Raw genomic sequence first — 21,910 nt, forward strand, 5'->3', positions numbered from 1 at the left:
GTGATCTCTGTCTGTCAAATAAATAAACATAAATATATATTTTTTAAAAGCACCAGTATATTAATATGTTAGACTACTCTGAATGTCATGTTTCACCAACTTATGAGACCACGGACGTTTTGCATTTGATCTTCTGTCTCTATTTTCACGTTTGGTTCATTACAGGGACCCAAAGGCCACGCCGTCATGCACGCAGAGCGCTCACATGGAAACTATACTGAATGCCGGCTGGTTCTTTCTATCCATTCCATGTGTGTCCTGCGAGTCCAGAAATCTCTACAGAAATACAATCTCTCTCAATTCATCAATTTTTGAAGAGCAGAGAGCTCTCAAAAAATATCGGCTGACAGAACCCTTCTGAAATTCAGCCCACGGGAGAGGCCCTTTGTTTTATTTGCAGGCGTCACAAGTTGTGATCAAGTCACGGACCTCAGAAGCTCACGCAGGCTGCACGTAACAGATGAGCGAGCAAACGGCTGGACCATAAAGACAATGTGTCATCTCGGATTGGAAGGGTGGGTTCATTCAAGACACTGAGATGTCCTCACGGGCCAGCCCGTGATGCCAGCCCGGGCATGCGGGCTGGTCTCAAAATCTGACAGAGGTTCTCCAAAGCTCTAGCCATTTCCTCCTCACAGGGTCGGGTGCAGAGGCCAAGAAACAGCCTTCTTCTACACGAATCTCATCTTAAGAGAGAGAAACTGCTCTGGAACTTCACACCCTCCAGCAGGCAGGCTCTCCCTCAGACGCACACCACACACTGCTGGGCCCGGGGAGGCTGGGCCTCTCCCTAACCTCATGTCCACCTACCAGGGTTCTGTGAGGAATCAAAAGCATGCAGGGAGGAAAGCAGAGTGGCTACCACAGGCAGAGAGTTCACAAGTGTGCTTGTGTTTTTACAGAGGTTTAAAAGGCTGCGTGAGATACATACCCAGCCAACGTCTCCCGAGTACACGCTACCTCCACATGGATAGGGCCCCATGACCTCTGCTGGACTGAAAGGATGGACATGGCATGGTTCTTCCTCTGGAAAGGGTGTGTGTCCGCTGTCTCAGGTCAAGGGAGGTTGGCAGGAAGATCTCTCCTTCCACAGTTGGCCTGCAGTGGCTCTTAGGAACTATCGGTCATATTAGAATTTGGTGAGGAGAAGTTCTCTTTTTCAACCCCCAGATGTCTCTGTGTCCTTAGAAGTACCTGTTATCATCTCTTTGGGGTTCTTCCTGTCGAGCTTCCAGCAGACACAAATGCCGGAGACTCAGGAAGATCTGACCTCTACGTGTGGACTGACACTGATTTAATAAACAATAAAGTGTGGAAGTCTTGGTATTTTCTCTCATCCGTGGGTTTCTCTGTGGGTTCCTGACGTGTGCCTCACAAACACGGACTCAGCAGATACTGCCTCCATCTTTACCTTCGTACATAGACCAGGATGCTAATTTCTGTGAGGAAGAGCCGATGCTTTCTATGGCTGTACCCGTGAGCACCTCCCAGAAGGGAAGTGCACCATATTCGGTGTAAGTGTTATTAATAGGATCCCTGGGGTTTGCTTGACAGGCCCTTTTGTGTGTCCCTGACATTTATACCTCTAGAAAGACTTGAGAACTAGCACAGTGATAACTGCTGTTCTCCCTGGTGAATAACTGTGATACAGAAGGGTTTTGTAATTAAAAAACAATCAAGAGTACCTTATGATGATATATGGTAAGTGGGGGCGGGGATAACACTTTTTGGGTCAGATATTGTGACAGAAAACTTAACACATGCCTTTTTATTGACTTTGCCTAAAACACTCACTCTCGTCCTGTCCTCCATTTTCCAGACCAGAAGATTCTGTAAAATAAAGACTGGGTCTCATTCACTGCTGTTGCAGAACCCAGTGGGAGATACTAAAAGGCTTTCAGTATACATGAAACAAAGGAATGAAATTCAGAATATTCTCAGCACACGCTAATTCTATGGATAGCCACAGACAGGCAGCACAGGAGAGGTCAAGCAATTAGTCCGTTTGTTGACTGAGTTAGTTCCCTTGCAGTTTTTTCTTTTCTTTTTAAGTAGGTTCCATACCCAGCATATGGAACCCAACATGGGGCTTGAACTCATGACCCTGGGTCAAGACCCGAGCTTAGATCAAGAGTTGGATGCTGGACGGACTGAGCCACCCAGGCACCCCTCATGTGCGGTTTGGAAGCCAACATTCACAAACCCTGCAGGCAACCCCTGACATGTGCCCCTGCTGGGCTGTGGGGGGGGGCGCGGTTCTGCCCAACTCCCATGACACCCTATTCTCCCTGAAAAGCAATCCAGGGGGTGCCCAGGTGGCTCCCTTTCCTCAGCGGTGACATACAGACAGCAACGTCTGTACCAGATCCTGGGGGCCCCCAGCCCTCGTGCATCTGTCTGTTCAGCTGTACCCTTCTCTGCCTCCCTTTTCTGCCTGGTGAATGAATTTGAACTTGGGCCTCCAATGTGTAGCACAAGATGAGACCCAGAAATCCATAAGAAATAAAGGATTCAATGATAATGAAAGAAAAACTCTTCCTTGTCATCAACCAAATTCTACCACATTATGACTTGTACCTATTTAACTGTAAACCATGAAAATTTATTTAGCATTTATTATTTTGTACAGCGATAGATGCTATGGGGCATAATTATAAAAATCTAAACAAAACAAAACATAAATCCTAATAAAGCAAGGTACAGAGATGGAAAATCAAACCCATTTAATCGTGAATGCCAGCTCCAAACACGTATATGACGTTCCCTGGACAGTGCCCTGGGACCGTTTCCGAGACTGTACAGGCGCTCTGGGGAAAGAGCTCAGGTGTAATTAACCCCAGCCCTGAGCACGGAGCAGGGATAGACAGCAATATACCCAACTGCCACCCCCACTGGAACAGGACTAAGAGGCATGAGCTTTTTAAAAAAAAGGTGCATTTGAATGGAATGGTTGATGTTACCTCCTATGTGTCTTTGAGGAAAATCAGGTAATGTAGGAGGCATTTTTTTCATCTGCAAAACAGTGATAAGACTGACTTCCCTGTGGGACCGTGAGACGGGCCCCCGCCTCAGAAAAAGGGGAAATTCTTTACAAAATCTAAAGCAGAAATAAGAGGAATGTCACTTAATTAGGCAGACATGCAGAAAAATAACACAAAGGAGTAAATTAACAATGAATTCTCGTGGCAAACATTTTAGGAGTTCAGAGAATGCGGGGCAGTTTCTTAGCCCGATTTATTGCTTCAGAGAGTAGAAGTAACCTATGTAATAAAATGTAGAGACGGAGACATACACTTAATATTTTATATTTGGCTTTCCTGGACTAGTTCTATAAATGTTAGGCCCCAGAGCTATTGCATTAATTTTTTTCCCAATAAGTTTGACATGACTGTGACTGTCGACATAAAACACTGAAAACATAAACCCCATAATGTGTGACCTGATTTTATCCACTCAATGTGCCAAAGACATTACAGATAATTTATTGATAGCTCCTAAGTGAAAATAAAAAATGGAAAATGTTCCAATCTAACAAGAATGAGATAATATGAAGACCAAAGCAGATAAGTATTAATAACAGAAATAATTATTCTATTCTATCACAGCTGTAATTTGATAGGTACCTTGTACACACCAGGGAGCACAATAAATTATTTCTAAAGTATGCTGAAAAGGCAATGGAAAACACATTTTTCTATTTAAATCTAAGGAAATGACTATATTTTAAGAGTATGGGGCAGGATATGGCCCTATTTCATACTTCATTCTTCCTAGGCCTTTACACAAGTGCCAAGTTTCCTATGCATCCTAACATTACATTATTCCCTGCACGAACCTGTTCTACTAATGGAACCATTTCAACAGACAGGACTGGTAATGTAATATAAAGGTACTGAATTCATTATATTTTAACTTAGTTCCGAGGATTGATGTATCATCTAGAATTAGGGAAAGGGTTGAAATATTGGATTAAGGGGTCCATTTTTCTTGACCAGTTCCAGGGTAATGCTTCTTAAAGTGCCTGTTGGCCATGAAATGAAGAGCTGGGGCCAGTTTGAAAATTAAAATACAGCTTCCATCACCAAAAATTTCTTGCTACAATAAACAGTTTTAGTAAATAGTGCACTCAGGGTTGTAGTTAATCTGCATTTGGTACAAGTTTATTATCTTTCTCTGGACTATTACCGAAGGATTTCTGGGACTGACGGCAGTCCATGGATTACATGTGAGTGGCGGTGGTCCAGGGAAAACTAGAAATGGACTGATTCTCCTCAGTCTGACCTACTGAATCACAAGACTTATCAATATTAGAATATTCTACAAAATCCTTGCACAGCATCGCTTTGAGAGAGAAAAGGAATTGGGATCAAGTCTCGAGGTCATACTACAGTTGGTTTCATTACTGTTCATAACATCCCACTTACTCATTCTCCCACAATGTCATCATGATTTGCCATAGGACTTTCTTGGAGTCCCTCTAGAGTCAATCCCTTCATTTTCCTGCTCTACTGATGCTGGGCGTGGGAATCAGATTTGATGGAGACAACAGAATGCAGGAGGAAGAGCTGATGTACCAATTCTGAGCCTAGACCTTACAAGTCATTGTATGTGTCTATTCAACCTTCCTGTGCTTCTGCAGTTGCCATGAGAGCACATGGATTGGGTAGCCGGTTAGAACAAAGAGGAGAGACACAGGCATTAGATGTGGATCCAACCAAATGTAGAAGGCTACACCATACAAGCCTGGTCTAGGTCTATCAAACTCCATTTGACCTCAGACACATGAATGAGAATAAGTAATTCTTGCTTTAAGACACTTTAGATTGGGGATGGTTGTTACACAGCTTTTTCTTCAAATAGCTAACTAACACACATAGCAGGGAACCTTGCAAGAGTCGAGGAGAGGAGGGCTGCTGAGAGGGATGGTGTGGGAGCAGCTATACTCACACGCTGGCTCTGGGCATGGTGGGCCAGGAGTCCGAAACTAGGTCTGTGAGTAGTCCGAGGACAGAGTACAGAGAGTCTCAGCCAGGGCTCTGATATGAGGCAAAGAGCATCCTTCCTTATTTTCTTCCCCAGTCAGTGAAGCAAAAGACAAAACCAGAATGGATTACACAGAGACCAGAATTTGTTAGTGAAAGAGGAAAGTTTCAAGCTGAGATAGAACAGATTTTCACCATTTACGAAAGAGAAGGAACCTTCTGCTGATCGGAGAGTGCATGGAGGCGGGCAGGAATAGCACCGCACTGCTCAGTTTTTCTCCTTAAAAGAGCCAGACCCCCGTCAGAGCAGAGTTCTCACTCCACAGTGTGGACCCAACTGACTTCCTGCTCTCCTTTGTATTTTCCCGTCAAGTTAGGACTTAACAGATCCCATCGGGAGAGTGTTCAAGACTGGATATTGGGACTCGCCACCTCAGAGAGACTGCTGCAGTTTAACTGTTGTCACAGAATAATGCTTTCATAATCAATATTTAGAGTGTGACTTTACAATAATGCTTTCATAATTGATATTTAGAGTGTGACTTTACAATAACACACACTTTCTGCAGCACTAACGAAGAACGCCTCTTACCCCTCCAATTTCCTACGTCAACTTCCAAAATGCTTTTCTCCAGCTCCAGTGCCAACCACACGATGAAGAAGGAAAAAATCTGACCTTAAAATTTACAACAATAAAAGTGAAACAATATTTAATGCTGGTTTCTGCTTTTACAGGGCAGAAAGGTAAAATGCAGTGTATGTAGTTGAACCTTAACAAATTGGTAGTTAAATTTAGGTATGTTCGCATTCCCTAACTTTACAGGACTGTTGTTCTGTTAAAGTTTCCTGGATACTCTTTGGGTAATAGCCATATAAAAAATGCAAACACTGCTTTTATTTTTTCAAAGGTCCACTGGTTCGCACTTCTGGTTGGTCAAAAATGAAAACTACAAAACAACTGCAGCCTGAAGTAACAAGACATACACACAAACCTTTGATTTAACAACCAGAGCCAAGCTCCATGGCAGCTTCCTTAATAAACTGGCTACAGCCATTCTAGGGGGCTCCCCAGGGTGAAATGTTCTACTTTGGACAGCTTCGTATATAATCAGAAATCTGCCGCAAGTGTGACCTTGAATATCTTCTGGAATGAGGTATAATGAGATAAGCAGCATCTCTAGCAAATAACAGTTACATGACGAGCGACAAAAATACATCTTCTGAGCAGCGTCTTATTCACATCTTTCTGAACTGCAAACTTCTTTGCTTCGGTGCGTGTCGGATAGAACACCGGCCATTCTGTTTTTTTTTTTTTTTTTTTTCCAGGAACCTCTTTGTCTCAGAAGATTCAAGCTTCCTTCTGCAATTAAGGCAAAGTTCCTTTCATCTCACTCAAGTCACCACAGACAGACTCATATAATCGTTCTAGAAATGCTCCTACCTACTGAGCGACGTTTCAGAAGTGTTGATTTTAAGTACAAAGGAAAAAAAAGATGGTATTGACTATTTTCTTATCAATAGTTCTTGCCTTTTCATGAAAAAAGGACGCCATCTGATCCATTCTCAGTAATTTAGAATTTCTTAGAAATTGTTTGTAATTTCTCCTAACTGTCTCATCTTATTATCATGGAAAAGCAATCCACTGTTAAGAAATGTCACCTAAGTGTTCCATGAGACAAATTATGCAGCTGCAGAATCAAGACTGGCCACACAGACGCTCGGCCTCTCTCTTCCAACACGGAGCTGGTACAGCAGCCGCTGTGAACTCTCAAGTGGAATTTCACAGGTTGGCAAAACGCCTATTACAACTTTCACATTTGCCGCAGACATTCTCTTACAGACTATTTCCCTGTTACATCTAAAAGGCAAATTCACAGTGAAATTCCTACAACCTGAGTCTCTAACATTAGCCAGATTTTAATATGCAAACATCACTAACCTAAGGAAAAAAGGTGCACAAAGCCGGGTCACTTTGGCTGGTGTTAATATGTTCTCAAGGGCTTCTTCAATATCTTTGCTTTCTACCAGCTCTTAGAAACTCAAAGATACGCCATATTAACTCAGGCTGTGAAGGAAAACGTTGTCACATATGCGCGAAGAGGGGCTTTCCTTTGGGACCCTAGTGAACGAGAAAGTCTCACAAACACAGAGTTTGGCAAGTAGGGTCAAGAAGGAAAAAACTTGGGCTATACATTTGGAGGATAAACAGAGGTGAATCGAAAGGATTAAAATCTCCAACTATGCTCCTAAGAATATAGTTCCACATGGCGATATCATGCAAAGAAAAATGGAACACTGACTTTTCATGCTGTTTCTCTATTCATACATCACATGTAGAACAAATTGGCCACAGAATACATATTTTCTTCAAAGAATCACAGTAAGTCGACTGAATTGCATACAAATAACTGATCCTAAAGTCAGTGTCTAATGTTTTGCTAATATTGTCAAAACAATGAGAGATACACAGAAGGCCCGTGTCAAATAGTGTGCATACAAATTACCTATTTGCACATATAAGTGTCAAATCCATATCATTGCTCCTGAAGAATGGATCAAGAAGTTGTGGGCAGAATGTGGAACAGATCTTTTTCTGAGGACGGCAACAGTGAGGGCTGCTTTAAAGTAAGCCCCAGATCAATGCGAGGGGGATTGCTCAGAGCCGCAGGATATTAATGTCCAGAGCCTCCTTTACAAGGAAAGAAATGGATACACAGCACCAACAGTTTCAAAGTAGAGAACTGCACTCGGAAGTCCCACGCCTTAAGACTTACGCCAAACCATCTGTCGGATACATTTTATTACACGTGGTAATTACCAAATACATACAATGGTGAGATTTACTCACAGGGCCCTCGGGGATCTGCGTGAGCCAGTTCGGACAACAGGTGAGAATCCTGTTACAGAATGCGTAGGATTAATACAAGTGCTGCTCACCCTGAACTCCGAGCCAGTACCAAGATTTTGACCAGACGGTGTGAAGTCTGAGTTCATCAGCTTTTTGTAACATCAACAGGAATCATTTGAGACTCCGGAAGAAATCATTTGAGGAAGAATATTCATAGTACAATAACGAACATGGTCCCCCCGCCCACACCGCAAATTCATTTATGGTTTCTCTTCAGGTGCTGACACGGAGACCCTGATGAGGGTGTGGGCCGTCATCGGAAGCTCGTTCCAGGGAGCACCGGTGAGGAGGCGGGTAAACTGAGGCAGAGCAAGAGGGCGGAGCCCAGTGTTGCTGGGAGCACCTCCAGTTCAGGCCCTTTGGGGAGCCACCGAGAACAGACTTGAGAGCCGCCACGGAAAGAGGGAGACGCGGGGTGTTCATCCCCGAATCTCATCCTTCGCTGTGTGGGAGCTGTCTCCGTACTTCCGGGTGGAGGGGCACTGAGCAAGCTCCTTGGGGTGGGGAAACCGAGTCACAGGAGCGCTGGCACGTGCAGGAACACAAATGTGGGAGGAGTGGTGGGGCGAGCAACGGTGTCGGCTCCCCAAGCACGAGCTCCCCTGCATCCCAGCTGCGTTCATCCAGCAGAGCTGGGAGACCTGGAGGGACGTCCCCAGCCACTGGGAAGCAGGGGGACTTTCGCCATGTGCTGGCTTCTTTGCCCCTCTTCCCTTGCAGCCATCCTTACCATCCTGACCACCACCCATCAGGTCTCCCTGAGACCCCTGATGAGGTCGGCGACATCCTGGGCTTGCCTGCCCCGTAGGCCAGTACCGTGGGAGGCGGCGAGGGTGCGCTCCCGCTGGCCTGCCCTCACCGCCGTGGCTCCCCATTCCGTGCCTGGAGCTGCCCTGTTCTTTGCACCCCATACGCACCCTGCTGGACAAGGCTGTGTTAGAAGAGGCCTTGACCGCAAGCGTGGCCTTCCCCCTGAGCTTCTCCGCAAGGCTGTGCAAGGCCGGTCTTTCCCTGGGCCCCGTTCTCCAACTCTGATCCTAACTACGCTGTCCTAGAGGAAGCTGCCCAGCCCCTCAGCCAGAGCGTCCGACACGGAGTCGTCTCCTAGCAGGATCAGAGCGCCGGGCTCACACCTCCACACCCATCAGTGAGGGGGGAAAGAATAGAAATTCTACTTGTATGTACTGTAACTGATCCACGTAGAAATAGTTTATTTTGTTGAAAGATTTATTTATTTATTTGGGGGGGGTGAGGGGCAGAGGGCAAGAGAGAGAGAGAATCTCTGCTGAGCACGGAGCCCGACACGGAGCTTGATCTCATGACCCTGAGATCACACCTGAGCCAAAACCAAGAGTCAGACGTTTAACCAAGAGAACCACCCAGGTGCCCCATTGAAGAGGTTTATAAATATAATCATTGAGTGCGTGAGCGAACTTTTTTTTAAGTAATGAGATGCATCACGATAAAGGTTTGAAGGCCCTGCCAGGAAAGAGGTCAGATCTGTTGTCCAGTAGCCCCAGGACCAATGACCTCTGTCAACAGACCAGTTCTTGCAGGGAACTCTTAGATGGCTGCTCTCGACGGTGCCGGGAAGTCCTCCAGGCTTGCAACCTCGGGGCCTTACAGTTACACTCACCGTCCAAATGCCTCTGGGGATCCACTCTGAGGGTCTGCTTTCTTCAGCTCTGTGATTTGCTTTTTTTTTTTTCTTTCAAAAGGCCTTTAAGGAAAGTGCCCTATGAAATGAGGCCCTCTCACTGTCCCATCTAATACATAAGGGTCCCAGGGATTCTAAATCATAGTTATGGGAAGGACGATTCTTACATTCTTGGTATCCACCTCGACAGTCTGGCTGCATACAATACAAGCATTACTAACCTGATTCACTCTGCAACACTTTTCCACACTTACTTATGGTGAATGGACTGTCTTTACACTGTGTTCTGTCTACTTAACCATCCTAGAAGCACCTTATGAGCATGGGCCTCACTGTTTCCTTTCTGGGACCTACAAGAACACCTTGTAGGTTGTGATGGTTAAAAATGACCTTGAGGGGCGCCTGGGGGGCTCAGTGAGTTAAGCCTCTGTCTTCAGCTCAGGTCATGATCCCGGGGTCCTGGGATTGAGACCTGTATCGGGTTCTCTCCTCAGCGGAAAGCCTGCTTCGCCCCCTGTATCTGCCTGCCTCTCTGCCTACTTGCGATCTCTCTGTCAAATAAATAAATAAAATCTTTTTTAAAAAAAATGACCTTGAATAAACTGTTGACATAATGTCTTATGAAAGGATCTTCTTCGTCTACCCTTGAAGCTTACTTCTTGGTTTTGAGACAGTTTTGGTGACAGGTCTTGCTCCTGTTTTGGGCAGCCCGGAATGCAAGGTGGAAGGGGGCATGGACAGCTCTAAAGACACAAGAACACCCAACCCACGTTTAGAGGTGGTTAAAAATCAATCTGCGGATTTCCTTCAGGATTTGTAAATCCTATCCTCTCTTCCTACTTCTCCAGGTTGCTAATTACTGGGTCTACTCATATGAGGAAACAAGAACGGACTTTCGTAGGGTGTTTTTCTATTTACCAGTTAAATTTAAATTATCCGTTAAGTCTACATGGAAATCCCATGGAAAAGAGATTATTGTCCTCATCCCCATTTTACATAAGAGGATGATGAAGCTCAGAGAAATCAGTGCTTTGTCCAAGGGCATTCAGGTAATAAGTGGCAAACTCAGGGAACTTAAACCCTATTTTTATGACTTCAAAGCAACAAGAGGCTTTCTATCTCACTGGTCTGTATATCTTAACCAGTTCGTATGTGTGCATGTGTGAGAAAGTGAGAGAGCGAGAGTGAGACAGAGAGACAAGGGGACACAGAGACAGGGAGAGAGGAGAGAGACTGTTTTTCCAGAACTGCAGTTACAGAACACTGTTGTTTCATGTAAGGATAGAATAACACATCTTGATTCCATTTTTGATCCTAGTTTCTGAAGATGCCCGTGTTTTGCTGACCTCCCTGTTGGTCAAACAGGCAGCAGGAGTCAACAGTTTTCAAAGAACAGAACACACAGCTTTCTTTTTAAGAAGTGATTCACTCAGAGCCTATGAAAAGCATAGCATGAATTTTTTCCCTCTAATTGAGATGTCTTGTATCTACGATGGTCCTCGTTATTGTAGGTGAGCAATTCCAGACCATACAGAATGGTCTCACCTAGGACTGTGAAGGAGAAGTTTGGAAGACCTGAGGCCATTTGTGGGACAGGTGGGCCTCACACCCAACCACACACATTTCACCTCAAGCAGGAAGTGGCCACTGGATTGCTTTGGCTGTGGCTCTTTGTTTTTAAGCTGTTCCGCTGCAAATTCAAGAATGGATGATCCTGTTTGCTCTAAACTTTTCTGTAACGAGACAGTCTGAAGAGCCCAACTTGAGTATCAGAGACGATGGCCACAGCAGGACTCCACATCGTTATTTTAATGGAACGCCAGTTTATTTCATGTTGCATAAGTGGTAATTTACGAGTTATCCTCAGAACATCTGGTTCTGGGTCTCAGCCACAGGCACGAAGGGTCCAGCATGACTTGCCCTTTGAGATGAAAACCACTGCAGTAAGAACATAAGACAGAACCAAGGCTTTGGGCAAAATTCATAGTGTCTTAAGTTTTCTTGAAGAAAAATAAGGAAATGCGGAAAAATGACTCAAAAAGAGTTTTGTTAGGGTTGCCTGAGACCTCGATGTTTCATTTCATTTACAGTTTGTAAAGAAAAAAATAAATCAGTGATCTTATCTTCTTTCTCTTCAACATCAGAAATTGGGTCTCTGATTAGTTCTCATCCTCTGGAGGTCTCCAGGAAGAGACGACTTCTGTTCTGTGCATAAGGGGCCCTGAGATACTTCACCAACGCATGAGCAAACAAGCCGTTAAGCACATTTTATGAGCTGAAGGAAACAGAATATTCGTCAGTTGAATGGGAATGATAATGGCGCAGGGCTGGCATGGGAGACTCACGTCTCAGAACAGAGGCAGCCCACAGAGACACACCTCCAGACCTTTCTAATAACAAGCAGGAAAATGCTCTGTGCGGGATGCCATTAAGATGGTCTAAGAAAGAATCCTTGTACCTGGGCTGCTGAATTTAATTTTTCTGAGAGAAACAGAAGGTGTGTGGATTTCTTGTCTCTGGCTTTTTTTTTTTTTTTTTTTTAAACGAAGATTTGTTTATCAGGCTTTGTTTTTCATTTTCATGGCTGGAATACAATGAAATCCTACTGACAGATGGCTTTAGCCATGCTAATTACCACAGCGATCAATTAAGTCGGCTGCCTGTTTAGAAGACAGAAAGCTACATACACGACAATCTGGAAATTCTGTCTTTCCTGGGACCATCGTAGAAACATCATCTATCGTGCATATAATTCATGAAATATCCAGGAGACCATGTTACCATGGCACGAGGGGCTTCTGTATTGGCTGGAGCCCTTCTCACTCTATCTTTGTCCTGCCAGGAAACTAGCAGAGCTCCATGCTGCAGAGACCGGCGGACCCCAGGTGTCAGCTTAAACACAGTGACTTCCTCGTTACTAGCTTTGGAGGTGGCACGGCCGGGGGCTAGAGGTCTCCGATCCTTCATGTCCAAGGGGACCACACGCTATTATTCTGTGCTCTGTAGCTGGAGGTCTCATGGGTCGAAGTGAAGGTGTTCGTGGTTAATTTCATGAAGTCTTGCATCATCTCATAGATATGTGTGTTGTCCCATCAACACTTTTAAAGCACGACAGCCACTAATAACGCACAGTTACACTAATAGCAACCACGAGGACTTGTGGATATTCCTGAGGTAGCCTCCACCCATTCTCTGATGAAGTCTCCACACAGACTGGAGAGGAACCCAAGACAGGCGACGTGATGCCAACGTCTTGAAGGAATCTTCCACTCATAAAGCAGGAGAAGGCGAACTGAGGAAAAGACCGTGCAGAGTTCCGTCCGGGCACCACACAGGACTCCTCATGGAGCTAAGACTGTCCCTTCACCAGTGAGGCTCTGACCAGAAGGAAGGAAGGAAACATGGGTGTCTCTTCTGTGTGTGCCTGTGTGGATGCCCGTGTGATTGCCGGGGGGGTCAGGGAGACTGCCCCTGTCCTACCATCCTACAGCACCCGTTCGGCTCCAGCATTTACAAGGACAGTGAACAGTAAGACATGTGTGTGAGGAGAAAGGAGTCAAGTGCGTGGTATGATAAAGGAAAGAGCTGCTCCTCAAACCCAGGCAGGTAAGACTGCACCATGACCAAATCCTGCTTCTGGGCCCAACGCAACAGTGCCACGAGCAGTGAGCCTTCCGCAGGGTCCTGAGCATGCCCTGAATGACCCCAACAAGGAACCTTTATCTCTTCTAAGCAAACACAGCATTTTACTTACACACTTATCATGACTCTTATGAACTTCTCTTATGTACAGTAATTCAAAGTATGTGAGTCTGAGCTCTCCTCATAGGTATTTTGTTCTTTGGAAGAGGAAAGCGGGTCCAAGTCATCCTTCTTCTGTCCTGGAATCTACTCGTCCAGTGACTTGCTTATAGGGTGCTGTCATTAAATCTTCACTATGAGAAATTATTAACATGTTTCTCAGCTCTTCTCCACATGAGGCAAAGCTTAACTAAGTCTGTAAATGGCAAACGAGTTTATGATTTTCCAAAGACATATTCTTTGGGGCCAATTTAAGGCACTTCCAAAGAACAGCACTGTCCTCCCCCGATTTCCCACCAAGAATGACTGTGCATGAAGAAGAGGAAGAGCAGAGAAATCACAAGTAAATTAGAACGAAATAAAAAACAAACACAAACAGTGGCTTCAGACCTTAGCGGCAGTAAGAAAGGACTCATGAAGATCTAGGATGTGACACTTTGGCGGGGACTCCTGCCCTCTATAAGGCTGTGGCTACTTTCCCAGTCATGAAAACTCTTCTGCTCGTACATCATGATCAACGCCCTTTATTAAGAACTTTGTAGGGCTCAAGTTTGAATAACATATCTTATATCAGAACCCCCCCCCCCAAAACCTAAGGTAGGAAACACCTCACACCATAGTTTTAATGAGATAAAACTGTAATTTTTAAAATAAAAATATAATAGAAAGCTGTTAACTTGCAAAACCCTTTCCATTGTCTTCTAGTTTGATGCTTTACTCAAATATACCTCATTGTTCTTGGAAGTAAAGGAATACTGGCTGATTGAATATTAACACCTCACAAGAAGGAACCAGGTAATTTTCTCATTTTCAGCATAACACATAATTACCTAAATGTAATGAGGAATTAATGACGATATTAGTGTTAATATTCTGACAAACAAGTTTATGTTGAAGTTATTAAAGTGTATTTGAACTTATGGACAGGTCACACTGATATTTCTAAACTACAAGTGACAATGTCTTTGAAATGTGTTGATTATAAGTTTCCGACAAAAGAGTAAATATTAAAAAATGGTTTGAACGGCTTTCCTCAATCACAGCTGAATTCAAAACATCATAAATCCCCATTATCATTACTTCTACTATTTTGTTACATGGTTATTCTCCAAAGAGCAAAAATTTTTAAAAAAATGGAAACATTCTTTTGTTAAGGCACATTGGAAGTGAAGAAACAACAATAAACCCAGGAAATCATATTTTTGGAAAGATTATATTTACTTATTTGAGAAAGAGAGAGAGAAAGAGCAAGTGGAGGGAAGAGGCAGAGAGAGATGGGGAAGCAGACTCCCCACTGAGCACGGAGCCAGATGTGAGGCTTGATCCTAGGACCCGGAGATCATGACTTGAACCGAAACCAAGTGTCAGATGCTTGACCAACTGAGCCACCCAGATGTCCCCATAAATTGTTTATAGCATGTCTTTAATTTACTACATTAAGGTTATCTCATCTACGTATTTCTTTCACAAATTATAAGTAATCTATAAATCTCCAGTAATAAGGTGTGTGTCCTACACCCGAGTAATTCTTATATGATTAAGACACTGGAAGAGGCCATAAGGCACAAAATCGTAGCAGCAAACTTTCCTAAAAATAAGTACACACACACACATGTATATCTAGACTCGGAAAGTAAATCCAAAGCCAAAATTCTATAAAGCCAAAAGCTATCAAGAGATATTATTTCCAACACACAATATATAACTTAGAATGCATCGTTTTTCATGATAAAATGTTAAAACAGTAATCTGTAAAATAGAGCAATAAATACAATGTTTCCTAAAAGTGCTCCCTGCTTGAAAATGACATCATCTTTTAATTGCACATATAAAGTGATTGAAAACATGCCCAGACTGAGTGTGCATTTGCTGACCTTCTCTCCCCCAAACATGTATATTTGTGTATGTATGTGTGTGTGTGTGTGTGTCTTCTGTCCATATTCTGTCTCCTTATAATAGGGAAAAACTCACTAGCTGGGTTGCCCACGGGCTGCCACAGACTAAATTGTCAGGTCTCATGAGTTTCTTCAATTACGTGACTGTTTATACGTTTATTTAACAGGTTCTATTACGGTGTTTAAGTCTCAAAGATGGGCACCATTAAACCTCTCCAATGGGAAACCCTCAAACATACGAATAAAAGCTTGAACTTTCATCAGAGTATCGTCAATGGGTCTATTAAATAATTATCCAAGGGAAGAAATGTTGCTCCTTTGCAACAGAGGAGGCACAATTACTGTATTATTATAAAGCAAATGGGAGAACAGGGGGAAGAATTCAGTTTAACCTCTGGACCAGCTTTGAAAATACTGCATCTTTCCTAAGTTGCTTTGAGAATTTCGGGTGAAGATTACTCTGAATATCTCGATTACACTTTATTTTTAAAGCAATAGCAGCCACACATTTCAAGGAAGGACTCTTCCTTGAAAGATTCAAGGAATCTTTAAAACACAGCAAGTTAATACATTCACTTAATGTAATCTGATCATTATAGATGCTACATACAGACATTTATGCCGCTACTCCTTTTTTCACAGAACAGACATTTATTTGTTTTGCAAAGCAAGACATGGAACTTTAAGCTGTCGGCTGACTGTGCTAAGTGAAGCCATCAATTATCTGGATTTTTTGTGGCATTAAGGGTTTATAAAGAGGCACATTATAAAGGGCATTATTTATTCCAAAAAATAACTTCAGGGCTGTTTACTTGGCCAGCATGAAATCAGTGTCATCTTTTCTATTTTCTGGGTATTTAGGCTGAAAAATGAGAATTGATTTTCTGAGTGATGGCCACGAGACCTTGCAGGGGTCTCACTTAACCAAAGAAAGGATTGATTATGTTCCCATGTTACACTTACCAACGAAGAAAAAGCAAGAGAACATACTTCACTGAGACCCCTCAGAAGTTATAACCACCTCCAGCTGCATGGGTCTGCACGTCTAGGTAAGTCAGACAGCCTGTTTCCCAAGAGCCTGTGCAGCGGGAATTTATGGTGTGTGGACTTTTCACTTTTAGGGAGTATTTATACACGCTCCCAAGTTTATTACATAATCAGAGCAAGTTTTTAATTACAATTTTGAGGTAACATAACTACACATCTGGTATCTGAATCACCCACTGTGCTGAGGAGAATGAAAGAATCCTACAATATAGAGAGCCCCAGAAGGCTGTGGTTAGTGTTTCGGATTCCAGAATGCTACAGAGATGTAAGGCCTGAGGGGTGGGTGGACTAGAAAACACTCAGCGCCCCCCTAATCCTGATGGCCTGTGTGATCCTTCTAGGGAGGAGGGCACTTATTGGCCAGACCGTGAGGCTTCTTGCTTTCCACTGTGTGTTCTCAGAAAATGGTGAAAAGAGTAAAAGGCACATAAATGCAAAATGTCAACAACAGAATTACAGCAAGATAATAAAACAGACTGCATAAAGCTTAATTACGTTCAGTATGAAAGCCATCGTAATATGGAAAAAAAAAAAAGATATTAGCTTCTTTTGATGTGAACCTCAGATTCTTGCTTTGCCTCCCCGAAAAGAGGAAAATCTTACTTTACAAAAATAATTGCATCCACTGTTTAAGAAAACAAAAGCCCTGCATTATCTCTTTAACTTACTAAGATTTTAAAACTGAACTGTGCAAAGCTGGTTGGCAGGAAGGAAAAAGGGACCGGGCCTGGGAGCCTTGCTGGCTTCCGGCAGAGTCGTCTGGACGCGACAGGTCTCAGCGCACAGCTGCTCTCGAGCTCAGTGGCACCATGGCTGGTCTCTGAGGATCTTCTCGGGACGCCAAGAATTACAGAGGAAATTTATTAACTTAATATTTTGAGTCAAAGCACCATCCATCTCCGCAAATAGCAAAAACCTGCTCTAAATAATTCATAATTTTCTCCAGGAAAATTATGCTAGATTCCCCCCATCTTAAATGTTAGAAAATCCTCCTTCTCCTGCAGTGCTGCTGCCTTACTGGTTATGGGTGTGAAGCTGGTGATGGCGCTTCTCGGCCTGCCATGTCTACCCGCCCTGGCTGACTTCTCACCCTCTCTCCAAGCCCAGCACTTTCAGGAAGCCTTCCCTGCCTGACCCCCTCTCCAAAGGCTGCATCAGTTTTCCAGATATTATCCATTTCTCCTGTGGTGTACTGACTTTTCTGGTATTTTTTTAACCACCCCAACGTGTGTGTGTATGTGTGTCCATATGTATGTACACGTGCATGTGTGTATGTGTGTGCACATGTGTATGTGTATGAATGCGTGTGCATACATGTGCTCTGTGCATGTGCATGCATGTACATGTGGGTGTGGGTGTATGCACGTGTGTCTCTGTAGGCAAGTATGTGTATATGTAGGCATATGCATTTGTGCATGTGATGCATGTGTGTACGTGTGTGCATGTGTGCAGGTATAGGCCTTTGTGTCTGCATGTGTGCATACATGTGTGCACATGTGTGCATGTGTGTGGGTACATGTATTTGTGTGTGTCTGTGTGTGTGTGCAGATGTGCACACGTGCATGTGTCCTCTTTCAGACTGTGGCTTCTCTACGAGCATGGCCTGCACTTAACACAATTTGTACGTGCATCCCTGGAATGCAGCACACGCTCCACACACACTAGGCATTGAGCCAACGTTTCCAATGTGAATGAATAGGAGTATGGAAATACAATGATAATGAGAGCACGGAGTGAGATGCCATCCTTTCTCTGAGACAAACACGAGAATGAGAAGCTAAGACAGGCCTCGCAGCTGATGCAACCTCTCACAGTGCCTGTCTTCTGACAAACCTCGACATAACGAGGGGGTGGGGCAGAGTCGAGGATGCTGACTGACATCCGTGGGAAGGCCAAGCCAGGGAACAGGAGCTCCTCATAAACACTTAGAGAAATACAGAGAAAGACAAGTGGTGCTCAAGGGTTTCTACCTGCCGCCACCCGGCCGGAAGGACCTCTCCACTGTGCCCTGTGAGCCTCCACTTGGCGGGGGGGCAGAGAGCCGTGCGTCCGAGCCAGAACCACAGACCGCCCCCGGAGAGGCCTCCATGACCCATCTTACTCCAGAACCAGGTCAGACCGGTCTCCTCACACGTTCATCTCACACGCCCGCTGAAGGCAACGGCCTGCTGGGAAGGGAGCTTGAATTTCCGAGACCCTCTGTGTTACCCACACCATGTGTTCCTTTACGCTCCCCACATCCAGTGGCTGACCGGGGCCCGTCTGTCCTACTCAAGGACCACACTCACGGTCATTGGCTTTGGTCCTCGCATTTCCAGCTCCTAGCAGCAGCGTCCTCTCTGAACCAACAAGGAAGCGTCTACCTGGCCGTCCTGCCACCAAGTGTCCTTCACGGGTTGTGAGAAACCACTTCCTTACATTAAATGAAAACACACACACACACACACACACACACAAGAAACGACAACAACAAAACCACCACAAACACCTGCTTTGAATCTTTCCCGTTCCCCTTCTCGCTTTTCTCTTTTCCTTCCCTCCCGTTTTATATTTTTGGGGGAGGACTTTTGCTTATGGATACTGCTTACAGCCCTCGGATTCACCTAGAACTCTATAACCCCTGCTGATCATTTTCTTTTCAGCTTCATACCCTGCCCTTTAAAATCACCGACACAAACCCTTTTCTCTGGAAAACAGCAGGCCTGGTCGTGAGTTCGGGCTCCTGTCATTCTTGCCTGGAGTGCCACTCTCTCAGCCTGGGTTTTCTGAGTCACCGCTGACCACCAGTTCCCCCAGAGGGTGAGGTCCCCGCCATCAGGGGCCAGGGCTGACCCCTCTTTCTTGCCCAGCATCCCGCATGCTGCCGGCCCCGGGAAACCCGCACTCCCTCCCTGTCCGGGGCCCACGGAACAGCCCAGGGAACTCCGCTCTCCAGTGAGCACGGTGGAACGGGCCCAGCTGTCCAGGAAGAGCTGAATCGTCTCTTTGTGGTCCCGGACGCAGTAGGGTTGGCAGCGGGGCCCGGCGTCGGGCGCCTCCGAGGGAACGGGGCTCCGAGTTCCACGCCGCTGCACACAAATGAGTGTGGAACGCACGCGGCCTCCTCCGCGTTCCGAGCGGCTGAGCGGCCGGCAGGGAGGCTGGGGAGCGGCTGGGCCTCGCGCAGACGTGGGTGGCCCCGAGCCCAGGCCGCGCGAGAGGGGAGCAGCAGCACCACCGGCGGGACCGCCCCAGCCAGCCGGAGGACACCCCGATGCCCGGTGCCCGCCGCGCCCGCCCGGGCCCATGCCATGCTGGTCACCGTGTTCTGCGTGCGGAGGGACCTGTCCGAGGCGACCTTCTCCCTCCGGGTCAGCCCTGACTTCGAGCTCTACAACTTCCGCCTGCTCTGCGAGCTCGAGTCCGGCATTCCCGCCGCCGAGACCCAGATCTTCTTCCTGGAGCGGCTCCTGGCTGACGACCGGCGCTCCCTGGGCTCCTACGGCCTCCGGGACGGCGACGTGGTGGTGCTGCTGCAGAAGGAGGGCGCGGGCCCGCGGCCGCCCGGACGCACGTCCAGCCTGCCGCGGTCCGACCCTGCCGGCGTAGCGGTGCCCGGCACGTCCAGCTGCCGCCCGCCGCCCGCGCCGCCCCCGCCGCCCCGCGCCCCGCAGCCGCCCCGCGCCCCGCAGCCGTCCCATGGCCTGGGCTCCGGGGAGAAGATGACGCGCGCGCAGGGTCTGGACAGCCCCGCCCTGATCCGCAGCCTGCTGCTGTCCAACCCGCACGACCTGTCTCTGCTCAAGGAGCGCAACCCGGGCCTGGCCGAAGCCCTGCTCAGCGGGAACCTGGACGCCTTCTCCCGCGTCCTCCTGGAGCAGCAGAGGGAGCACGCCCTGCGGGAGCAGGAGCGGCTGCGCCTCTTCACGGCCGACCCGTTCGACCCGGAGGCTCAGGCCAAAATCGAGGAAGAAATCCGACAGCGCAACATCGAGGAGAACATGAGCATCGCGATGGAGGAGGCGCCGGAGAGCTTCGGGCAAGTGACCATGCTCTACATCAACTGCAAGGTGAACGGACACCCTCTGAAGGCCTTCGTGGACTCCGGGGCCCAGATGACCATCATGAGCCAGGCGTGCGCCGAGAGGTGTAACATCATCCGGCTGGTGGACCGCCGCTGGGCCGGCGTCGCCAAGGGCGTGGGCACGCAGAGAATCATCGGCCGGGTGCACCTCGCCCAGATCCAGATCGAAGGCGACTTCCTCCAGTGCTCGTTCTCCATCCTGGAGGACCAGCCCATGGACATGCTGCTAGGCCTAGACATGCTCCGCAGACACCAGTGTTCCCTCGACCTGAAGAAAAACGTGCTGGTGATCGGCACGACCGGCACGCAGACGCCCTTCCTTCCCGAGGGAGAGCTGCCGCGGTGCGCCAAGCTGGCGTGCGCGGCTGGGCAAGAAGAGCCTCCAGACAGGGAAGCGGCGGGTGCTATTAAGCATTCAGTCAAGGATTTAGGAGGGAAAAAGCGTTGAAATGGATTATGAATATGCCACCGTCTTGAGGGAGCCCCAGGTCCCAGGAGATTCTAAAACACGGGCTCCCTGGCAGTGTAATCATTAAACACATCAGTAACAACCGAACCTGGCTCGGGGACTACCTTGTGGGATTCGCCCCTATGCGACTCCAGATTGCATGATCTTGGCCTCTCCTCATTTCCCTTATCCAGAGGTCACCAGGCCTCAACCCTGGGAAGGCTCTGGAGGCTCTGTGTGATTTCCGGGGAACCCACGGAAGGACACAGGTCTCTCTGTCCCACCAGGTTACAGGGTGGGGTGGGGGTGTCCAAACCAGATACCAATCTGCAGATTCCCTAGAAAGAGCCATCACTGCAGGCCCTACCAGACAGCTGCACAAAACGACTTCAAATGAGCATTAACAATCATTTATATTTAGAGAAATATGCCTATTTTCCAAAATTTCGTTTTCTTTGAGAAAGAGCTTATACACGGTGAGTCAGTTACACATGAGCTGATTAGTCCTCACAATGCCTGTTTTGGACAGTCCAGAGGTCGATTTCCTCGTATTTCATGTCTTCCCTTCCACTGGACTCCCCTAGAGTCACACTCCCTTGAAATCTGCCCCTGCAGGCTCTTTTTGCCATATTTAAGAAAACGGATTTTTCTCCAGGAAGTCTGAAATAATGTCCTCTTTCCCCTGCATTCAAAGAAAGCCTGGTCATAAAACGAAGGTCAGCAAGTAGACTTTTTTTTCTTTTTTAATTATGATATATCTTAGAAGCCTCATGGTTGTCACGGTGGGCCAGTGGGAAGTAGGAGCAGGCAGTGGTCCAGATCCCTAATACTCATTTCAACTAAATCATATTTGTTTAAAAACAAAACAAAACAAAAACCAAAGCTCTGCTTACACATTAAGCTGCTACAGAAATATAATGTGAACAGAGGGTTTTCCTGTTAGAATAACATCTGAAAACCTCTCAACGAGAAGACGCGTGAGCCCTCACTCAGCTGCGTGATCCACTCAAACAACCCACCCCGAGTCACTCCTGGAAGATCCCCGACCCGTTACATCTGTAGCTAAAACCCCTGACACGCAGGTCCAGCGGCCTGAGGCCCGCAGACTC

At 46.4% G+C, this 21,910-nt stretch overlaps 2 protein-coding genes across 3 annotated transcripts in view; one reads left to right on the forward strand and one right to left on the reverse strand.

Annotated features, from left to right (window-relative positions):
• The window catches only part of PDGFD (platelet derived growth factor D), a 218,623-nt gene that overhangs the window by 81,828 nt on the left and 114,885 nt on the right, over positions 1–21,910 (reverse strand). The window lies entirely within an intron of this gene.
• DDI1 (DNA damage inducible 1 homolog 1) lies at positions 19,160–21,198 on the forward strand. The gene has a single exon (XM_082684004.1). The coding sequence runs from the start codon at positions 19,581–19,583 to the stop codon at positions 20,799–20,801; it is 1,221 nt and encodes a 406-aa protein (XP_082540130.1). The 5' UTR covers positions 19,160–19,580; the 3' UTR covers positions 20,802–21,198.

This window comes from Mustela nivalis (genome assembly GCF_964662115.1).
Source record: "Mustela nivalis genome assembly, chromosome: 9".
Lineage (NCBI taxonomy): Eukaryota > Metazoa > Chordata > Mammalia > Carnivora > Mustelidae > Mustela > Mustela nivalis.